At 48.5% G+C, this 18874-nt stretch overlaps 1 protein-coding gene across 1 annotated transcript in view; it reads right to left on the bottom strand.

Annotated features, from left to right (window-relative positions):
- The window catches only part of LOC140386931 (multidrug and toxin extrusion protein 1-like), a 113485-nt gene extending 97351 nt beyond the window's left edge, over nt 1-16134 (bottom strand). Inside the window, exon 1 of the mRNA XM_072469835.1 lies at nt 15988-16134. Within this exon, the coding sequence (XP_072325936.1) occupies nt 15988-16134 (147 nt within the window). The remainder of the gene's footprint in view (nt 1-15987) is intronic.
- Nucleotides 16135-18874: the final 2740 nt, after the last annotated feature.

Below are 18874 nucleotides of genomic sequence, written 5' to 3'. Positions count from 1 at the left end.
TCCAGCCCACTGCACCACCCGCTTCTGTTTGGCCCAGCTCAGGACCTTCTCCTTCACACTGTACCTACGGAAGCTCAGAGTCACTGCCCTTGGCGGCTCACTCGCCTTTGGTACAGGCCTCCATGACCGATGAGCCCGATCCAGTTCATATCGGGAGGGATCCTCCCCCTCCCCCAATAGTTTTGCCAGCATCGCGGCAAAATACTCAGTCGGCTTCGGTCCTTCAACTCCTTCGGGCAGCCCCACAATCCTCAAATTCTGTCGCCTGGATCTGTTTTCCAGGTCTTCCATTTTTCCTCGCAGATCCTTGTTAGTATCCATCACCTTCTTCATCTCTTCCCCATCGAGGCAAGTTGATCACCGTGCTGCAATAACGCCTCCTCCACTTCCTTCAGCGCCTCCCCTTGCTCTCGCACCTCCGCCACTGTGCTCGCCACCTCCCTCCTCACCGGGGAAACCGCCTCCTCCACCAGCACACTCAAAGCCTCCCTCATCTCCTTCCTCACCGTCTCCATGCATTTCACAATCTGCGCCAACTGCTTTTCAAATTCCGCAGCCATCACCTTGGTTATTTCTTCAGCCATAAGCAGTGCGGCCTTCCCTGGTGCTCCAGCCTCCATTTTCCTTGGTGACCCCGCGGTGACCTTTCCACTCCCCGACGGACCTTCAGCTGTTTTTTTTCCGGCCGTTTTCTTGCTCACCCTCGACATTTTTCTTGGTTCTTTTTTTCCTCCTGTGTCTTCACTGTGCCTCCTCTGTGCCTTCTCCCTGCTTCTGCCGCCTCCGTGGACCCTGGGACCGGGCTTAAAGCCCCGAAAATGCCGTTGCCGAACAGGAGCCCTCCATTGTGCGGCCGCCTCCCGCCTGCCGTCACCGGAAGTCCCCTTTGTTGTCTGATTTAGACTTTCTTTTTTTTTCTATACTTGTGGTAGCGATTCTGTGTAACACCGTAGTCTGACCTGGACTTTTTCCTGTGCTTACGGTATTGATTCTGTATGTCATCTTTGTCGTCTGACCTGGACTTTTTCCTGTGCTTGCGGTATTGATCTTGTGTGTCATCTGCCTTGAAAGCTGGCATGCTTGCTTGTTCTGGAGCAGATGTGAATTTGTGAGATTCTTTGTCATGCCTTGGCATGTTTGTAGTCTTGTCATTGTTTTGCAGTGTGCTGTGGCATTGTCCTTCACGTGCAGAGTCTTACCGTGTTGTACAGGTTGTTGTTTCATTGTTGTTGTTTCTGTCATGTCTGTCTTTGTCATTTTTGTTGTCGTTTCTGTCTTGGTCGTTTTCGGTGTCGTTCTTGTTGTTGTTTCTGTCGTGCTTGTTGTTTCTGTTTTTGTTATGCTTCTTGTTGGTTTTGTTGTTGTTCTTGTAGTTTTTGTTGTTGTGCTTGTAGCTTTAGATGTTGCTGTCATTGTTCTTGTTTCTGCCGCGCTCCTTGTTGTTGCTCTTGTGCTGCATGTTGTTTTCATTGTTGCTGTTGTTGTTCTTGTTTCTGCTGTGCTTCTTGCGGTTTTTGTTGTTCCTGTTGCGCCCAATGAGTGTTCCGTGTGGATGATGTGAGTCATTGTCACAGTTATTGGTGTCAGTGTCCTTTGTGGTATCTGTTACATTGAGCGTATCTTCTTGGGAATGGTGAGAATGATCTGATGTTGCATTGATGTTGGTGACATCAGTCATTTGTGGTGGATTTGATTCCTCTTCTTTGCTTCCTTGGTATCCCTCTTCTCAAGTCATTTCTGGTTCACTTGAATCATCTGTGATCTCTTTGTGCACCTCTTCTGGAGTTATTTCTGGTTCATTTGAACCACCTTTGGTTTCTTGGTGCTCCTCTTCTGGAGTCAAAATCCTCAAGATTTCTATTGACGTGGTCTCGCTGGACTCTTGGTGCTCCTCTTCTGGAGTCCAAATCCACAATTTCATTTGATTTGGTCTCTCTGGACTCATGAGTGGCTGTCCTCTGATTGTTGAGTGCTTCTGTGCAGATGAGCTGAGATCTGTCAGTCTCGCTGTGATCCTGCACATCCTGTACGGGAATTGTGATTTCTTCGTCACCTGTCTCACATACAGTGGGTAGACATTCAGTGTCTTCTTGTTGGTTAAATGAGCTGGGTTCTGATGGTTCAAATAAGCTGGGTAGACTGTCATAGTCTTTTTGTTGTTCACGTGAGCTTAGTAGACTTTCATTGTCTTGTTCATGCATGGCGTTCGCTATTGAGTGTTTGCTTGCTTCCATTTTTGTGTCTGTCACCGAGCTGTCTGTGGAGGTTTGCGTCGCTTTCTTTGTGGAGGCTTGTGTCGCTCTCTCTGTGGAGTCTTTCATCGCTCTCTCTGTGGAGTCTTTCATCACTCTCTCTGTGGAGTCCTTCATCGCTTTCTCTGTGGAGTCCTTCATCGCTCTCTCTGTGGAGTCTTTCATCGCTCTCTCTGTGGAGTCTGTCATCGCTCTCTCTGTGGAGTCTTTCATCGCTCTCTCTGTGGAGTCTGTCATCGCTCTCTGTGGAGTCTGTCATCGCTCTCTCTGTGGAGTCATGCAGTGTTCTCACTGTCGAGTCGATCTGTGCTCTCTATGTGGCGTCGTCTTCTTCTTGGGTATTGCTGTCATCCAATGTATCAACGATCTGCCATGGCATCATGGTATTGGAATCATCTACCCTGAGTAGAGCCGTGTTGAGCTTTGCAACCATTTTGCTGATGCTGTGATCAGCATATCCGAATAACTCAGCCATGTCTGAGTAGTATTGTGTGTATTGTTCGGTAGACAAATCATCTCTTTTTGTTTCGGAGTTGTTATCATTCTCTTCATGTTCAATGAACAAATCATCTTCTTGGGTTTTGGATTTGTCATTGTGCTCTTCACTTTGGGTGGTGCAGACTGCTTGTTCCAGGGTGTTGTGAAAGTTATTTTCAACGGCTGGTGTAGGTTCAGGCATTGTTCTGTCCTTTGAGGTAAGAAAATTGGGTTTTGCAGCTTTACATTTCTTTTTGTTCATTTCCGTGCATTTCCCTCTTAAGTGGGCGTGGTCCGGGTCCTCTGACGTCATGACGCTTGTGACGTCATGCGTAGAAATCGATTGCGCATGCGCAATTCGAGTTTCCTTTACTGTGCGCTCTTTTCGCAACTGCGCATGCGCGGCTTCTCGAATGTATTTTGCCGTTTTCCTTCTTTTTGAGAAGTGCGTATGTGCGTACTGGCCGGAACGCTCTCGCTCAAGATGGCTGCCAATCATAAAGCGCTGTTGCATCGAGTGAGATCCTGCCTCGTGGTGAGTGTTCGCCCCATTTTTACGGATTTTGTTTTCTAGATACTGATTCTGTGTTTGTAAAGACTCACAGTATTGATTTTGTTTTTGTTCATAAGCAAGGCATTTTTGTATAGCAGTTTCTAGAGTTAGATACTTATCGTATAAAAGTTCTTCCTTCAAATTTTTGTCAGATAGTCCATAAATTAATTGATCCATTATCATAGTGTCTCTGAAATCAGCATAATCACAGCCTTGTGGTATTAACTTGAGATTTGTCATAAAATCAGTGATGGGCCCTCCATTTCTCTGGCACTTATGACAAGAGTTAAATCTTTCCAGCATCTCAACAGACTGACTCTTACAGTGTTCATCATATTTTTTGAGTATCACTTCTATTTTGGTGTTGTCTTCACCTTGTAAGTAAGTAAAGCAATTATAGATTTCTCTAGCTTCATGCCCTCCTATTGAGAGCAGTAGTGCTATTTTTGTTGAGTCAGAGACCGTGCTTAAATCATTAGCTGTGATAAATATTTGGAATATCTGTTCAAATCGTTTCCAGTCATAACTTAAATTACCTGTTGTTTCCAGCTGCCCTAGAGGTCCAATGAGTCCCATAGTTAGTCACCGAGGATCCATTTGCTGCAAAGTCTTCCACAGTCGCATACCCGGTCTGAACTTTCTTCTCTTTTTGTCTAACCTAATGTAACTAGTTCCGTTAAAGCCAATACGCCTGGTACCATGTTTTGTTACCTGTGTGGTAGGTATCATGTGCTACTCAAACCTTGGTTAGTGATGAGGCCTTCTGAATCTCGATGAAGACTCGAACTCGTCCAGTAATAACAAAAGGTTTCTTGAGTAACTATAACAATAATTGCATGACTTTACTTTAACTTTGATACTAGTGATAAGGTTAACAAGATCTAACTACGGTAACTATACGTAACCCAACTAGCCACCTGAACTAGTCTGCTATTGCCCTGGTCACAGTGCACCCAAGAGCGAGCGAGAGACCCAATGTGGTTGCTTTTTATACCCCTGTTAGTCCGGCCCTCTAGTGATCATGTGGTGCTACTGATTACCCATTAACCCCTTGTGTACATGCACATATAGAGATCACTACAGAGCTTGCTTATATACAGCCTGTTGGTGTTGCCCTCTAGTGATCATCTGACTGTACTGTCTGCACATCAACCAATCATGTATTTACATATACAGAGATCACTACAACCGAGTCACCCTCATGCCTCGATGGTGGGGAAGTGCATGCTGACCTTTAGCGATGGGGGCAGGGGGTGGGGGCGGTTATGTCTCGGGAGTCGAGGGTTGGGGGAGTTCCCCATGTTTGCGGGGGGGGGGGGGGGTCACGATGTCTGTAGGTGCAGATATGTGAGACCTCAACCTCACTTTGAGATCGGAGGCACCCTTTTGAAAGGTGCCAACCTTGCCCACTGCAGAAAAATATTGGAAGGGTGTGATCTACCGGCCACGTCCTGCTCGAACAATGCGGCCAGTGGATGTCGGGAGTGGCCTCTTCCAGGATTTACCCGACTCGCCATGCCCAGCGACATCTAACGGGATCTAGCGAGACATTGCAATCTGTGGGAGGGATCAGTATTGGGCAAATCTGCACATTAGAGTGAGGAGGTGGTCTCACTCTAATATGCGGTCACCTGATATACCTGAGGAGTTGGGATCTAAACCCTTGGCCTTGGAGAACATGGGCGAGCACCATTCAGTACTGGTCTCCACAAACAAAGACCAGCTGGAACGGCATTCAGGGGTGGGGAATCTTCCAGGGTTTGGAGGCCCTCCGAGCAGGGTGGTACCCTGGCATTGCTGGTGCCACCTGGGCACCTTCGGACTGCCAGCCCGGCATTACCAGGGTGCCCACATGGCACTGCCAGGCTGGCAGGGGCACTGCCAGGCTGGAATTCCAGCGATTTGAGACCTCACCCCCAATGAGGAATTGGCTCCGGAAACCGCAGGGTTGCCTGAGGAGCGAGCTGTCACTAACAGCCAGGTTGGCCTGTGCCAGAGAGAGGTGAGGATCCACTGCCCATTCACCCAGATGGCCTGTCGCAACTGAGCTGTTCATGACAAAATGATCCTTCCCTCTCATTGACCACATGTCCATCATCTCGCAGGATCTCCATCTGATGAGGCCGGGACACCCGGAGTAGTACCCCACCCACCACCCTGTAGACCACCTCGAAAGGGAGTTCCGAGGAGAACGCGCCCACGATGCGTCACAAACCATCACCCGCACCGTCCACCAGTAAATTAGTGGACAGGCTTCGGGGGCACTATCTAGGGAGTACCACACAGTTGTTGTTGCACATCAGGGGGAAGCAGGAACATCCAAGGAAGGCAGCAGTCGGGGATCTGCGGGATCCCAGGACACAGCTGGGTCCCAGCCAGATGCTGAGCCTCTGGACAAGGTTCTCCTGGAGCTGATTCAGATGATTGGACACAGCCGTGAGATTCAAGAGGGGATGTCAATGACATTCCAGCAACAGCCAGGCCGATTGGAGGAGTCCCAAAGTTTGCAGGCTCAGGGGATGGTGCCAGCAATGCTTGGCACTGATGCCAATGCTGTTAGGGTGGTAATCTCAATGGAAAACCTGGAGCACGACGTCCAGATCGCGAGTGGTGGTGTCCAAGGCATGGCTCAGTCTGTGATGGCCATGGCTGAAGGCCTTGACATCATGTCCCAGTCACTGAGGGATTTGTCCCAGATGCAATTGGACATTGCCAAGGTACTGCAGAGCATGGCCTAGTCACTGAGGAGCATCGCTGAGGGCATCGACAGCATGGTACAGACAATGGGGAGCCTACAGGACACGCAGATGGCTCAGTGGCCTCTAGAGCTCGTTCCAGCTGACCCTCCATCCCATTGAGACCCCTAGGGCCCTATGGGCACTGTCAGCGAGGAGGAAGCACTGGAGGCCAACCCAAGGCTTGTCACCAAGGAGACTGCGGCGGTCTCCATTTATTCCAAATCCCCCCTCCTGACACCAACGCACATCAAGGGCAGCGGGAAGAACAGGGTGGCATGGCAACGCCAGTGACGCCGGTAAGTCGGCCGGTTTCCCCCCCCCCCACCCCCCCCGGCTCCAGACCTCCACCAAGGGCATCAAAGGTCACAGGGCACAGGAAGTAGCTGGCTGCCTCCACGACAGATGTGCATCCTGGGTACGCGCCTAGATGTCACAGTAGACGGCGGAAGATCAAGAGGAGTGAGGCGCAGTGAATGGGGTCACTTGTTGTAGCGAGGGGGAATGGGAATCTGACACAGTGAAATGCTTATTATGTCAAAACCTCATACATGTGCAGCCTCTGCCACGTCAATCTTCACAGCGGACCTGCCTGCACCCCCACACCCTGTTGCCCTCCGCTCCCCCACACCTCGCCGCCCAGGCTCAATGGTCCAAGACCAGTTCCATCAGCACCTCCTATGGACAGTATAAAAAAGGAACATATATAATTAAGAAATAAGATGGGAAATTGAATCTCGTCACAATAGTTCCATGTTTCAACCCCTGCAAAAAGCGGAAGAATCTCAGAGAACTTGTGGATATGCTCTGGTAACTGTCATGTGAGAGCACCTTTGAGAAATGGGTGTTTATAAATGGGTGTGTATATAAGTATTTGTAGTGAGAGTACCTTTAATAAATGGGTGTTTATTACTGCAGTGATGTCAGAGAGTGGGTGGAGCTGGGCTGTCTATCAGCTTTTTACTTTTGTTTTAGGCTGTTTGCTGCAGGGTGTGTTTTGGTTTCATTTTCAGAGCTGGATAGCTGCAGTCACAGCCAGAAGGTGTATGAATCTCTCTCTGTAATCTAAAGACTGTAAATCGATCCTGGTGATTTAAAACTAATAACAGTAGTGACTTTAACCTGATGTGCTTCTGGTGAAAGGTGTTTTAAGTCATATGGATGTTAAAAGGAAAGCTTAAAGGATTACTTAGTGTTGTATTCTTTGGGGATTGTATTTGAATTAATGGTTGCTAAGATGTTCACTGTATGTTTTAAAAAGTTTAACTTGAGTTCATAAAATAAACATTGTTTTGCTTAAAAAAATACTTTTCCATTTCTGCTGTACCACACCTGTAGAGTGGGCTGGGTGCTCTCCATACCACAATCTATTAAAAGTTGTGGGTCAGGTGAACTCCATGATACACTTTGGGGTTCTATAAACCCTGGCCCATAACAAACAAACAAGGGTGAAATGCCCAAGATTTTTCTCTGCAGGGGACGAGGAGAGGATCCATGGCCTAGTAGATTAACCCTTAACAGTTCGGTCAAGTTTCAGAGAATTTGTAATGATTTAATGGACATATCGCAAAGAGAGAATAACCAAATAGAGACCAAAATAAATTCTGAGAAAAAGAAACAATTGGGAATCTTAAAATCGGCTCTACAATTAGATCTAGGCCTCAAGAAAAATGTAGTCACTGCAGCAACCACAATAAAAGATAAAACAAAAAATGAATTGGCGAAGATCGGAGGAATGAGGTTCCTACAGTGGTCAGGAAACAGACGTTAACATCTTTCCCCCAGAATATAGAATCATTACCTCACCGTAGACCAAAGCGTCTGAAAGATCAGCTCCGTGGAATCCTCAATGAATGTGGGGATGTCCTCGGACACGATTATCTTCCAATATAAATAACGGAACTGAGAATGGATTGCAAGATTGCCCGTCAAACGAATGCGCAATATACTACTCCTTCTGACTAAAGGCTCTCCTTTGCTAGAGGAGGAAAAAGCCAATGTTAGCATAAACAAGATGACAGGCTTGAGTAAAAGAACTCAGTAAAGAAAAGTTTATCAAGAGGGGGATGTGATGAATATCACACTGACTGCAGAACCGGATGAAGTCAAAATAGTACAAATGAAACCTGGATCATGTAATTATCATTCAGAATCCCTAATATCCATTGGGATAGAAACACAACAAATAGAATTATAAGTAAGACTTAAATAGTTCAAGCTACCCAAAGTATTAACGTACAAAGAGACAGGATCTTGGGTTGATAAACATAAATTCTTCCTAACTAAAAAAATCATTATTAAAAACTTTAGCAAGAGATCCACAGGTCCACAGAGGTAACATGGTGCTGAATGACTATTAGTCTGGCTGCATTAAACACTGATAACAGTTCCCATACAACCAAAAGACATAGGAGCAGAATTAGGCCATTCAGCCCATCGAGTCTGCTCCACCATTCAATCATGGCTGATATGTTTCTCATCCTCAATCTCCTGCCTTCTCCCCATAACCCTTGATCCACTTATTAATAAAGAACCTATCTATCTCTTTCTGAAAGACACTCAGTGATTTGGCCTCCACAGCCTTCTGCAGCAAAGAGTTCCACAGATTCACCACCCTCTGGCTGTAGAAATTGCTTATCATCTCTGTTTTAAAGGATCGTCCCTTCATTCTGAGGCTGTGCCCTTTGATTCTAGTTTACCCAACTAATGGAAACATCCTTTCCATGTCCATTCTAACTGGGCCTCTCAGTATTCTGTAAGTTTCAATGAGATCCCCTCTCGTCCTTCAAAACTCCATCGAGTACAGACCCAGAGTCCTCAACTGCTCCTCATATGACAAGTCCTGGTGATCATTGTCGTGAACCTCCTCTGGACCCTTTCCAAGGCCAGCACAAAACAGCTCACAATATTCCAAATGGGGTCTTACCAGTGCCTTATATAGCCTCAGCAGTACATCTCTGCTGTTGTATTCTAGCCCTCTCGACATGAATGCTAAGATTGCATTTGCCTTCCTAACTGCCAGCTGACCCTGCATATTAACCTTAAGAGAATCCTTTACTAGGAATCTTAAGTCCCTTTGTGCTTCTGATTTCCGAAGCCTTTTCCCAGAAAATAGTCTATGCCTCTATTCTTCCTGCCAAAGTGTATTTCCTCCTTTTCCACAGTGTATTTAATCTGCCACTTCTTTGCCCACTCTCCGAGCCTACCCAGGTTCTTCTGCAGCCCCCTTGCTTCCTCAACACTCCCTGTCCTTCTGTATATCTTTGTATCATCTGTCAACTTTGCAACAATGCCCTCAGTTCCTTCATCCAAATCATTAATGTACATCGTGAAAAGTTGTGGTCCCAACACTGATCCCTGAGGCACACCACCAGTCACCGGCTGCCATCCTGAAAAAAAACCTTTTATCTCCACTCTCTGCCTTCTGCCAGTCAGCCAATGCTCTATCCATGCCAGTACCTATGACTCTATGATTCCCTGCCTCCCTGGTTCCCAAAGGATCACCACCAATGCCTCCACAATCTCCTGAACTATCTATTTTAGAACACTGGGGTGTAGTCCATCTGGACCAGGTGATTTATCCTTCAGATCTTTCAGTGTCCCCAGAACCTTCACCTTACTGATGGCCACTACACTCACCTCTACCCCCTGACTCACTTGAAGTTCTGGTATGCCACTGCTGTCTTCCACTGTGAAAACTAATGCCAAGTACCTATTTCCAATTACTACTTCTCCAGCCTCATTTTCCCATGGTCCAATGTCCATTCTTGCCCCTCTCTTAACTTATATATATTGAAAAAAACCTCTTGCAATCTTCTTTTATATTACTAGCCAGCTTACACTCATATATCATCTTCTCCCCCCCTAATTGCTTTTTTTAGTTGCGTTTGCTTGCTTTTAAAGGCTTCCCAATCCTCCGGCTTCCCACAAATCCTCACCAACTTGTGTGCTTCTTCCTTTGCTTTTATGCAGGTCCTGTGAAGTTCACCATCCTTAAAAAAAAAATTCTACCCATGAATAGCCGTCTTTAAAGTGGCCTGCTACAGACTAGTTCCGTTCAGGTTAAAGGTACCAAGCTATCCCTGTCCTTAAAAATACATATATATATAAATCTACAAACTTGAATAGCCTTCTCTAAGACAGGCTGTTAACACAGGGATAAGGAACATCTAACTACTCTAGAGAAAGGGAAGAAAAACGTATAAAAGGACACAGATTCAATCGAACCAGCACTCTTCAGGATAGTATCCTCGGCCCAACCATCTTCAGCTGCTTCATCAATGACCTTCCCGCCATCATAAGGTCAGAAGTGGGGATATTCGCTGATGACTGCACAACATTCAGCACCTTTCGCAACTCCTCAGGTAATGAAGCAGTCCATGTCCAAATGCAGCAAGACCTGGACAATATCCAGGCTTGGGCTGACAAGTGACAAGTTACATTCACGCCACAAGTGCCAGGCAATGACCATCTCCTACAAGAGAGGACCTAACCATCGCCCATGACATCAATGGCATTACCATCGCTGAATCCCCCACAATCAACATCCTGGAGGTTACCATTGATCAGAAACTGAACTGGACTAGCCATATTAATACTGTGGCTACCAGAGCAGGTCAAAGGCTAGGAATCCTACAGCGAGTAACTCGCCTCCTGACCACCACCCCCCCCCCGCCCCAAAATCCTGGTCCACCATCTACAAAGCATAAGTCAAGAGTGCGATGGAATACTCTCCACTTGCCTGGATGAGTGCAGCTCCAACAACACTCAAGAAGCTCAACACCATCCAGAACAAAGTGGTCCACTTAATTGTTCCCCCTTCCAAAAACATTCAACTCTCCACCAGTGTCGAACGGTCGCTGCCGTGTGTACTATCTACAAGATGCACTGCAGCAACTCACCAAGGTTCCTTAGACAGCACCTTACAAACCCACGACAGCTACCATGTAGAAGGACAAGAGCAGCAGATCCCTGGAAACCCCTCCACCTGGAGGTTTCCCTCCAAGCCACTCACCTCCCTGACTTGGAAGTATACCGCTGTCCTTTCACTGTCGCTGGGGAAGCATTCTGGAAGTCCCTCCCTAACAGCACGGTGGGTGTACCTGCACCTCAAGGACTGCAGCGGTTCAAGAAGGCGACTCACCGCGACCTTCAGAAGGGCAAGGAGGGGTGGCCCTAACCAGTGAGGAGCACATCCCGTAAATGCATTTTTAAAAACTCTTTCTCTCCTGCAAGAGGGTGAAGTCAAGGTTCTGTTCCGTGAAACAAATCATTCTGGACTTTGTAAGTATGGATTTCTTACTGTCTGATGCGCGATCAATTACGGCAAAGACGAGGTTAAGCATAACTGAAGGCTTTAATAGACTAGAACTGTTCCCCAGCAGCTCAGGTACAGAATGAGGGCTGCTGGGACGGCACCGACTCTTATACCCCGCTTATCTGGGCGGAGCTACATACTATACAGCCAATGGTAAACCCCCAGGTTTGACCAATGGAACTTCAGCCTCTCGGGTGCTGCAGTACCTGATAATACCACACGGTGTTAAAAGTTTTGAAATAGAGAAACCTTCTGGATATCCATGTGTAAGTATATTTCTCTTTTTGTAATGACAAACTGTCAGAAGACTTACATTTTGTAGTCTCTGTAAATCTGTTCTATATTTTTAAATATTGAAAATAAACTCCACTAACTATATAAACTGTGTGTGTGTTACACAGAGTAAGTTTAAATTCCTGGAAGCTCATTAGGAAATGTCCTAAGTGACAAGAATCCATGCTGAAAATGTAACAGTTTATTTTGAGCAACTTACCTGGAGAATCCCCATCAGAACGTAACTGATTGTTTCACTATTTCAGAGCTTGAAGAGTATCCTCCCCCTAGTGGGAGCTGTTCTCTGTTCTGTCTTTCAGTGGCTCAGTCAGAAAACAGGCCAGTAAGATTAATAAAACCAGGTCAGAAATCCTAAATCGTTCACACTCAAATCCCCCAAGCCTCCGCCAACCTTACCATGACTGTCCCACCTTCTCTCAGAGAGTCGGCCTCTCACCCCCCCCCCCCCCCCCCCCCGCTCGCCCCCCACTCCCCGAACCAAGGATGACCCCGGACCTGGGACACTTCAGCCCCCATCCCCCGGCCAAGTCCAACCCCCCTCAGGGGGTTGAATGCAAATGAAGGTTAATGATATTCTCCCTGTCATAATATACACATCAGTATATGATGGTGCAGAGACACACACTGACTGACACACTGCAAGACCAATCAACACACACAACACAGCAGCCAATCACCAGTTAGGGTACCGTCACTATAAAGACAGAGGGCACTAGTTTTCCCGTTCATTCGGGGTGCAGCCTCTGAGACAGACGGAGCCCGCAGTCAGTAGCACAAACATCCACCATGTGCCAGCAGTATAGGCTGGTCAGGTTAGGCATAGGTCTTCAGTCAATCTAACATAGTGTCGACCCACAGTGCAAGTATGTTTAACAGCTCTTAGTTAAATAAAGTAGAGTTGTACTATTACAAGTGTTTGTAGCCTGTCTATGTTACCGCTAAGGTAAACACAGTCTCCACAGATCCAGAGTACCCAAACATCACTCCCCATCTTTGGGCATGATCTGGAACTCGTCATTGGGAGTGGGCCAGGTCAATCGCAAAATGGTTCGCGCCCACCATGAATCTCGAGTTTGCCAACTCCCGCTATTCACCCTGCGCACACAGTTCCGCACTGGGCACAACGCGGTCGCTGAATCGCAATGCGTTTTCTGGTAACAAAACCAAATCAAACAGAAAACTTACACCTTTCAGGTAGTAAGTTGTGAAATCAGTTAACAGGCAAGGTTCTTGAACATGAACGGCAGCGCGGTAGCACAGTGGATAGCACAGTTGCTTCACAGCACCAGGGTCCCAGGTTCGATTCCCGGCTTGGGTCACTGTCTGTGCGGAGTCTGCACGTTCTGCCCGTGTCTGCGTGGGCTTCCTCCGTGGGCTCCGGTTTCCTCCCACAGTCCAAAGATGTGCAGGTTAGGTGGATTGGCCGTGATAAATTGCCCTTAGGTTAAGTGGGGTTACTGGTTTGCGGGGATAGGGTGGAAGTGTGGACTTAAGTAGGGTGCTCTTTCCAAGAGCTGGTGCCGACTCGATGGGCCGAATGGCATCCTTCTGCACTGTAAATTCTATGATCCATGATTTTTGAAACGGGTTCAACAAAATGAATCGTATTAATGGAATCCGTGAAGGTAATTTTATAAATAGGTTCAGTGAAGGTGATTAAATACATTGATGACTTGAAGGGTTTTCTATAAATGTCTTCAGTGACAAGAATTGTATAAATGTCTAAATGAAGGAGATGATGAGCACGATTCACCGGAGAAAATTCGGCTTCGTCTCGTTTGGCGGGATGTTTGCCGATGGCTGCAGTGCCGAGATTGACACCGTTATTCAAGGACACTTAGCGGTTTTTTGGGGGAACCTCGTGGAATTTCTCCCTGTCACATTAAGAGAGATTTCCTGCACTAGGGAGCTGAGCTCGCCAGCGGAACTGGCTCCTCGCAGATCGGGCAACCATTGTGAAAGGTTGTCCCAATCTCTACACCCTTCCCTTTCAGGACCCCCCGTTTTCAGGACCCCCCCCCCCCACTTTCACACCCCAACCTTTCTTCTGCCCCCGCAATCTCTCCTCTTCCCCCATCTTCGTGGGCATGGCCCCCTCGGGCCCTGACCCTTGGCAGTGCCAACCTGACACCTGGGCACTTTGGCACTGCCAGTCTGGCACTCTGGCAGTGCCCCATCACCCTGGCAGTGCCCCGAGCACCCTGGCAGTGGCAACCTGGCACCTTGACACTGCCAGGCTGACACTGCAAGCGTGCCCAGGTGGCACTGCTGCAGTTCCAGGCTGGCAGTGTCAAGGTGCCCAGGTGCCAGAGGAGAGCCAGGGTACTATCCTTCCCCATCCCCGCCCACCAGGGGGGGCTATAATGGCTCGCGACAACACCCCTCCCGATGAGGTGCCATCAGGCCTGGTCTACGATTGTGGAAGCAAATGCTGAACAGCGCCCAGTTAAGGCTTCGCTGGCGCGGCCGTTGACTCCCGTGTGCCGGCTGAATACCGCGTCGGGATTTTTAAACGAGCCGAATGGTTCATTTAAATATCATTATCTGGATCACGCCCGGCGAGGGCCTGATCCAAATCACGCCGGATGCCACGCGTCGGGTGGCTGGCACGAGGTTTCTCGGCCGGCCTGGATCCCGAATTGTTGCTCTCCCGCGATTCATCCGTCCTCGGGGCAACGCGGTGAGAAAACACCCCCCGGACACATGGGTTTGGCAGATAATTAGCCGTGTTTCTGGGTGTGCACGAAGGATATGGAATGCTAGAATAGTGACATCTTTGGGAGAAAACCATTCGGTCCATCCAGTCTGTGTTGGCCCCAAAGGAGCAATCCCTCTCTATTCCGTCTCCCACCTCCATAGTGCTGCTGATTCTTCACTTTCAGATAATAATCCAATTCCGGCCTGAGATCTGCGATTGAACCGGCCTCCACCACGCGCTCGGGCAGTGCGTCGCGGACTCTAACTACTCGCTGCCCGAAAAAACTCCTTCTCGTGTTGTTGTTCCTTCTTCTGCCAATTACCTTAAAGCTGTGTCCCCTGGTTCAGATTCACCCACCAGAGGGAGCAGTTTCTCTCCATCTACTCGGTCCAGACCCCTCACAATGTTGAATTAATCTCTCGGACCTTCTCTCAATCGGTGCTTCTCCGAGGAGAACGGTCTCTATTTCTCCAATCCGTCAAGCTCACTGAATATTGTGGGATATTAGGCAGGTGTAAACTCACTGTGGTAATCACCCCTGTTGTATTGTATTGTATATATGGGTATTACGGTAAGGCCCCTGTACTACAGGTACAGGGGTAGATCCCCGCCTACGTCCACAACGACCGGGGATCCTCATTTATGAGCGATGAGCTGCGCCAGTACCTGCTCAGCAAGGGCATTGCCTCGAGCAGGACGACCAGCTTCAACCCCCGGGGAAACAGGCAGGTAGAAAGGGAGAATGGCACGGTCTGGAGGGCCGTTCAGCTGGCCCTACAGTCCAGAAATCCCCCGGCCTCCCGCTGGCAGGAGGTCCTCCCCGAAGTACTTCACTCCATTTGGTCGCTCCTGTGCACCGCGACCAACGAAACCCCCCATGAACGTCTCTTTGCCTTCCCCAGGAAGTCCACCTCCGGGGTTTCGCTCCCAATGCGGCTGGCAGCTCCAGGACCCGTTCTCCTCCGCAAGCACGCGCGGCTCCACAAGGCGGACCCGTTGGTTGAGAGGGTACAGCTACTCCACGCAAACCCGCAGTACGCCTACGTAGCGTACCCCGACGGCCGCCAAGACACAGTCTCCCTCAGGGATCTGGCACCAGCTGAGTCCCCATACACCCCCCCCCCCCTCCCCGCCTGCCCCGGCGCCACCCTCCACTCCCCCAGCGCACCACACCGCAGTCCCCGCTCCAGGACAATCCGTCCTCCCCTTGCCCCCACCCGGGGATGAAGAGGATTTCGACATGCTCCCGGAGTCACCGAAGACCAAGCCGACGCCTGAGTCGCCACCAGCACTGCGGCGCTATCAACGACAGATCAAGGCGCCTGATCGTCTAAATTTGTAACCTTCTCTGTAATTTAAAAACTTGTATGTATATAGTTTTCCACCACCGCTGTTGGACTCATTTAAACAGGGGGTGAATGTGTTAGTCAGCACTGTTGTATTATATTGTATATATGGGTATTACGGTAAGGCCCCTGTACTACAGGTACGGGGGTAGATCCCTGCCTGCTGGCTCCACCCAGTAGGCGGAGTATAAATCTGTGTGCTCTCCGAACAGCAGCCATTTCGTAAGCTGCTGTAGGAGGCCACACACCTCTGTGTAATAAAGCCTTGATTACATTCTACTCTCATCTCGTCGTAATTGATAGTGCATCACTCACCACTGGCCCAGCCAGTCTGGAAACGCATTTCGCTTCCTGCCAGAAGTTGATGGGTTTCAATCTCTTTATTTTCCTCAGGAACCGGTTACCACAGCTTCCAGGGGTCTGGGCAACATTGTTGGAGTCGAGTTTCATTGAATTCTCCATCTTTCCGATCCTTCACTGCTAAGGAAAAATAAACCCGTTTTTTTACTTCTCTACTTTGGATAACCCCTCCCCCACTCCTCCGGCCCGCTAAGCATCCCAAACATGAGAGTGAGTCAATGAATGGTCTAGGATTTGGAAACTAATCATCGCAGTCTCAGGCAATTACTACAACTTATAACGACGCAGAGGAGGCTGACTGTAAACTTGATGTTGATTTATTTACAATTATTTACACAGTTCTGTGTCAAGCACCATCTCACGCCCAGTACAATCCTAGTTGGGGGGACAACTAAAACCAGGCCCTGACTTGGGCCTGCTTTTAATCTCTGCCCCCAGGGGGGCTGGTCTGGGCCCCCTGCCTGGGACGCTTGTACTCCACCAATCCCACAGGGGGATCAATGAAGGTTTCTCCGTGGTCCTCGTCGGGGGGGGGGGGGTGTTTGGTTGACACAAGAGTTCCTCACAGTAGTGCCTGAGGCCCAAACATCTCCAGTTGCTTCATCAATGACACTCCCTCTGTGACAAGGTTGGATGTTGTGATGTTCATTGAAACTTTCAGAGTGTTCAAGACCGTTCAGGTCTCTGAGATACTCAAGCAGCTCATGCCCGCTTACAGAAAGAACTCAATTCTATTCACAATTGGCTTGATAAGCATCATTCACATCACACAAATGGCCACCTCCAACAAACGAGAATCTAAACATCTCCACATTGGCATTCAATGATGTTATTGCCATTGTTGAATTCCCCACTATCTAAATCCTGCGCTTACCATTGACAAGACTTTTAAAAAGCTGAGGCGTATAAATACTGCACAGCTCAGAGGCTGCACATTCTGTGGCAAGTAGCTCATCTGCATCTACGGGCAGCACAGTTATTAGCATTGTTGCTTCACAGCTCCAGGATCGATTCCCGGCTTGGGTCACTGTCTCCACGTCATCCCCGTGTGTGCGTGGGTTTCCTCCGGGTGCTCCGGTTTCCTCCCATAGTCCAAAGATGTGCGGGTTAAGTGGATTGGCCATGATCAATTGCCCCTTAGTGTCCAAAAGGTTGGGGTGGGGTAGGGTTACTGGGTTACGGGGATAGGGTGGAGATGTGGGGATAGGGTGGAGATGTGGGCTTGGGTAGGATGCTCTTTCCAAGGGCCGGTGCAGGATCGATGGGCCGAATGGCCTCCTTCTGCACTGTAAATTCTATGATTCTATGACCTGTGACTCCCCAAAGCGTGTCCCCATCTACAAGGTGCAAGTCAGGAGAGTGATGCAATAATCCTCTCTTTCCTGGATGAGTGTGGCTTGAACAGCACTCAAGAAGCACAACGCAATTAAGACCATAAGACAAAGGAGCAGGATTAGGCCACTCGGCCCATCGAGTCTGCTCCGCCATTCAATCATGGCTGATATTTTTCTCATCCCCATTCTCCTGCCTTCTCCCCATAACCCCTGATCCCCTTGATCAACAGTCCCTCCGACACAGGTGCACTGCGGCAGCAATGTGTACTGTACACGAGATTCACTCCAGCTATTCGCCAAACCACCTTCAACAGCACCTTTCAAGCCTGGAAGCTCTACCATTTAAAAGGACAGGGGCAGCAGACAAAATGGACCAGGACCACCTACAAATTTCCCGTCTTGACTTGGAACTAGATCGCCGTTCCTTCACTGTCACTGGGTCAAAAACCTGGAGCTCCCTCCCTAACAGTCCTCACATTTTGGGCCAGTTTGTGTCTGATCGCACTCCTCCAAGATGCCTTGAGATGTTTTACTGCATTGTAGGCACTATATAAATGCAAGTGGCTGTTATTCAGTACCGCTCAGTACTGACAGTCTGGGTCAGTGTTTCCACAAGACCTTTGTGAAGATTTTACTGTTCTTGGTTCCTGTTACAGGATGGGTTTGAATCACACAGGTGAATTACATTATAACATCAACTTCTCCAAATGCGTTGAAATAATTGTTTGTTAAAACTTTACCTGAAGCTCTTTATTTCACAATTCCAATCTGAAAGATTTTGCGACGATGCGTTGTGACACATAACGCACGCTGTTTGTGTCAGAACAATAATGAGCAAATGAGCCTGACTTTAATTTGCAACAAGCCCTGATGAGTGGCTCATTTGCATAATGCTTTACATAAAGACATGTCAACTGAAGATGTTGCCAGGGAACGGTTAAAACCTGGGATGCTCAAGGGACCAGAATTGTAGGAGTGAGGATAAGGTGGATGGTTACAGGTGCGGCTGGAGAAATCTACAGAGATAAGGAGGGGTGAGGCCGAGGTGGGATTTGAAAACAAAGAGGAGAATCTTTAAATCCAAATGTTGCTCGATAACAGGGAGCAGAAGATTGAGAGGAGAATGGGGCTTGGTGCGAGGTAAGACACAGGGAGCTGAGTTTTAGGTGACCAGGGGAGGCAGTTGCATAGTGGTATTGCCCCTGGGGTCATCATTCAGAATCCAGGCTGATACTCTGGGGGCTGGGTTCAAATCTGCATCACAGCCTGGTATGGCAACTGCTCGGCCCAGGACCACAAGAAACTCCAGAGGCCTGAACACAGCCCAGTCCCAGTCCATCACACAAACCTGCCTCCCATCCATTGACTCCTGTGATGAATGGTTACTGTACCCTTAACACCATGTAGGTGATGTCCCTTTAAGACCAGGTTTGTAACCCTGGGGTCTCCGCCTCCGGCTCCGCCCACAGGGAGCCGTATATAAGGTGGTGCCCTGTAGGTGGCACTCA

The sequence above is a fragment of the Scyliorhinus torazame genome, chromosome 12 (genome assembly GCF_047496885.1).
Source record: "Scyliorhinus torazame isolate Kashiwa2021f chromosome 12, sScyTor2.1, whole genome shotgun sequence".
NCBI classification, from domain to species: Eukaryota; Metazoa; Chordata; class Chondrichthyes; order Carcharhiniformes; family Scyliorhinidae; genus Scyliorhinus; species Scyliorhinus torazame.
Note: the sequence above shows the minus strand (reverse complement) of the source record. Positions and strands in the feature narration are given on the sequence as shown.